Genomic DNA, 3,950 nt, shown 5'->3' with positions numbered 1-3,950 from the left:
GGGGGAGGGGAGGGGGGAGGGGGGAGGCTGGGGACCACATCTGTTGCATCCGCAGCCCCTGCGCCCGGTGAGCGCACAGCGGGCTGCGGGTCTCTGCTCCGCCCAGCAGTGACTGAAAAGTCACCAGAACCAACGCTCCTCCCTTTCGTTTCTGTCCCTGTGAGCACAGGACCTGGTGCACTTAGTCACCAGAAATATGAATGGAATTAAACTGGACAGGTCAGGAAGCCAGGCATCGCTGAGGCCAGAGGCTCCTGCAGGGTGGGCGCCAGCAGTCCTCACCTGCAGCTTCAAGGACAAGGGTTTCTGGTTCAAGAGCCGCTGATACTGAATCAGCCAGTAATTCTCCTGCTTAGTTTCGCTTTTGGCTTCTAACTCCATCTGCCAAGAAGGAAGCAGACACTGTTAGTTACAAGTCAGTGAATAGAAACAGTAATGACAGTGACACCTGTGAACTCTGCTCCTCTGAGCACGTGGATGACTTGGTATTTTACAAAGAACGTGCCTACCCACTGTTACCTCACCCTTTAAACTGCTGAGCCTGGAAAGGCAGGAAGCATCACTACCCCCACTTTACTGCCCAGAAGGATCTCAGACACAGCACACCTGGTGGGGGGACCAGAACCTGGGCTGCTGACACCTGGTGCCCGCCCCCCTTCCCCCGCCCCCCTTCCCATCATGACTTGGAGGGGGACACCTTCTCATCTGCTTATGGGAAGAGCAAAGTACTAGGCAGCCATCTCCTTCCCCCAAGAGGGCTTAGTGTGTCCTCTGGGTGCCAGGCAGGGAGAGAAATAAGATTCTAAGGACACCTTCAGCTTCCGGAGTGGGCTTCACCTGACAAAGCCAGAGAATTATAAACATGCTATTCAAGCCGATTCCTCCATTCCACCACTCAAACATCGCTGAGTGTCGTTCTGGGTGCTGAGGCCACAGCAGTGAACACACGGTGCTGGCAGCAGCGGCGGCGGCGGCGGCAGCGTCAGGGCGCTCCGTGCCAGACCGCGCTGTGAGCTGGGAGGCGCCCTGTGCTTGACTCCCACGATTCTCTGAAGTGGTTTCTGGTTCACGGTGGTGGTGGGGGGGGGGTGGCGACGCTGAGGGATTAGCTCAGAGGGAACACCAGCCAGCCCGAGGCCAAAGCGCTGCCCGTGTCGTGGCCACGATTCAGAGCCAGGTCTGTCTTTCTCGGAGCCTGTGCTCCCAACCTCCAAGCCACCCACCCAGGGCTGCAGCCGCGCTGGGGGGTCGATGTGATGTGGGCGGCAGGATTACACCGCAGGCATCTCCCCAGCCCTCCCTAGTGGTCCCTCCTGTACCTTGCCGAGCTGGCTCCCCTTTTCCGGCCTGGCCCTCTCTGGGCTGTGGGCACACCTCTCTTTGGGAGCCCATGACCCTGATGGTCATGTCCTGATGAGGTGCACAGTGAGTCCCCAAGGCCCCCTGAGGGCGGGAGTACACGGCCACGGCATGGCTGCCCCTTACACAGCACTCAGGAGCGGGTCACACATTAAATACAATTTGAAGGTGATGGCAGTGAGGCACCGTGAGGAACAGGCAGCTTCTGACTGGCACAAACACACCATCTGGGCTCGTGCAGGGCTCAGGAAGAAACTGGTCTCGCTCCTTTCCATTCCCGGCACAGGGCCCGGCCCACGGTGGAGCTCAGAGGACGTCTGGGGCAGTAACAACGCCACAGGAAAGACTGGGTCCTGACTGCTCTGGTGCACTTGGGCTCTGGAGGAAGTGACCCTGACCTGCCACCCTAAATGGGGCTCTGCCACCCTGATGATGTGCCAGAGTCAAACCCACCTGGGTCCAGGGGGCAGTGGGCAACTCCTGTCGAAGGCTTACTAAATGGTCTGCCCTGGACACACCAAGCACTCTCCTGGGCATCTGTCCTGAGCAAATAAGTACCTATGGCTGTTCTCAAATACTTAGCTGCCGAGACAGCCTCGCTTATTAAAAGTAAACAACGGGAAGCATGCTTGACAATAGGCCAAACAAGGGCCCATCTCAATGCAGCCACGGAAGGAACGCAGAGGACACGATAGACAGGAAAGAGCAGGTGCAAACGAGCTGGCTGGAAACGGGGGCGCAGTCCCGTGTTACAGGCACGCACACGCGTCACGATAAACATGCATCCCGATGTTTGGAAAACATCCCTCAAAATATTAGCAATAGACAGCTCTCAGAAGCGAGATTCTTTTCCTTCGTACTTTCCACTTTTTCTTTGATGAACAACTATTACTAGACTAATGAAAGTGTTTCTAAGAAGCGGCGAGAGCGTTTAGGGAAAGCAAACCCAGAGGCGACTCTGGACGCGGAAGCCAGACGCACCAGGATCTCCCGGAGCTCCTCCTCTCGCTGTGTCTTCTCTTTGAGCAGCTGCTGGAGCAGGGAGCTCAGGACCCAGCGCTGCTCCGAGATCATCTCCTGCAACACAAGACCACGCCCAGTGCTGGGAAACTCGCAGTACCCCGGCCCAAGAAGTGTCCGCAGCGCGGCGGCAGGATCCCCCTCACTCAGTTCTCAGCTGGCAGCCGGGGGCCACAGTGGGCCCGACTCCATTCAAGGCTCTGCCCCTGATCTCAGGCTGAGAGTTGGGGAACAGAGCAGAGGGGCCTCTCTGCCCAAGCATCCCCTCCCCACCTTCTCACCAGCCTGTACCTCCCTTCCCCAGGGGGTAAGGCCAGGCACGGGACCCAGTGACCGAACACAGTGCAGTGGTAAGAAACATCCAACAAAGGAAATGACGAGCAGCAGGTACCTGACTTCAGTCTCACTGACGACGGAGCACGCGGGCAGAAGCAAACAGCGGGAGGGAGGGTGGGTGAGTGACCCACGCCAGCCAGGAAGGCTCTACGCAGACGGAGTGACGTGCAGACCCGAGAAAAGCCCCATTTGTGTCTGCGCCCCACTCTCCTCCTCCTCTTGGCAGCCCCACGGAGACCCCGAAAACAGGAGCCCCGCAGCTCTGATGCGCAGGACGCACGGGCACCCACCAAGCACGGTGGTTGCATCTTCCAGAGCTACGCCGACCTCCGCGAGGCTGAGGCCTTCCCCTTTGCTAGCCCACTCCTCTCTGATGGCCCCGAGACACAGGCTGGGCCTGGAAGACTATTTCCCTCTTATGCAGGGGAGACATGGAGGCCCAGGGAGGGGAAGTAAGCCGCCTAGGTCACACGGCGACAGACCCGTGGGGCTCCAGACCTCAGCGTTCTTCTCCTGCATTGAGAAGCCCACGAGACCAATGAAGACGGCTCCACCGAGGACAGACACAGGGACGGTGACAGACAGAAGGCTCTGCTCAAAAGCCTGGTACGGGGCACATGTCCTCACACATCATTGATCCAACCCTTCTGCGTACAGCTGGGGAGACTAAGGTACAGAGAAGGGAAAGGGCTGCCCCTCCCCGCCTCCCCAGCCAGGGCACACAGCAAGACTGTGCGAGGACAACCCAGGTCCCAGATTTGCAGTCCAGAACGCTGTCTGCTAGTCCCTGCAGCCTCCACATCTGTGTGAGCAGGACACCCAGGCTGGAGTTCACAGAGCCACAGCTGGGCCCTCTCCTCAGACATCCTTGGAACACCAAGAAAGCTCCTTCCCCAGGGTATGTCAGCCGTGAGAACCAGCGCCCCAGAAGCATGGCTTAGAGAGACAGGGAGCTCAGTAGCAACCCAGCTCCAAAACAAAGAAAACACGGAGATGGAGATGCAGCCTGGGTGAGCCTTGGCAATGAAACCCTCTTTCCTCTGACCCTCCTGCCTAGCAACGGGCTGATCCCAGCCCTAACCTTGGCCTGCGCTGGGCTCGGTCCCCAGACTGGGCTCCCACGAGCCTTCTGGGGCCAGGGCATCCTCCAGCATCACTGCCTTGTCTGCTGGAGAGCAGCTGAGAGGCGGTGGGGGCATTAGCTGGGGGTGGGGTGGGGGCGGGGCAGGCTAGGG

At 59.0% G+C, this 3,950-nt stretch overlaps 1 protein-coding gene across 2 annotated transcripts in view; it reads right to left on the bottom strand.

Annotated features, from left to right (window-relative positions):
* Positions 1–3,950, bottom strand: part of LRSAM1 (leucine rich repeat and sterile alpha motif containing 1) — a 46,144-nt gene that overhangs the window by 6,298 nt on the left and 35,896 nt on the right. For both annotated transcript variants that reach the window (XM_007471727.1, XM_007471728.1), the window contains 2 exons: positions 2,341–2,436; positions 283–381 (listed from right to left, as the gene is read on the bottom strand). In XM_007471727.1, coding sequence (XP_007471789.1) covers positions 283–381; positions 2,341–2,436 — 195 coding nt within the window. The remainder of the gene's footprint in view (positions 1–282; positions 382–2,340; positions 2,437–3,950) is intronic.

This window comes from Lipotes vexillifer, unplaced genomic scaffold (assembly GCF_000442215.2).
Source record: "Lipotes vexillifer unplaced genomic scaffold, Lipotes_vexillifer_v1.1 scaffold98, whole genome shotgun sequence".
In the NCBI taxonomy this organism is placed as follows: Eukaryota; Metazoa; Chordata; class Mammalia; order Artiodactyla; family Lipotidae; genus Lipotes; species Lipotes vexillifer.
The sequence above is the reverse complement of the archived record's forward strand: the minus strand, read 5'-3'. Positions and strand labels throughout refer to the sequence as shown.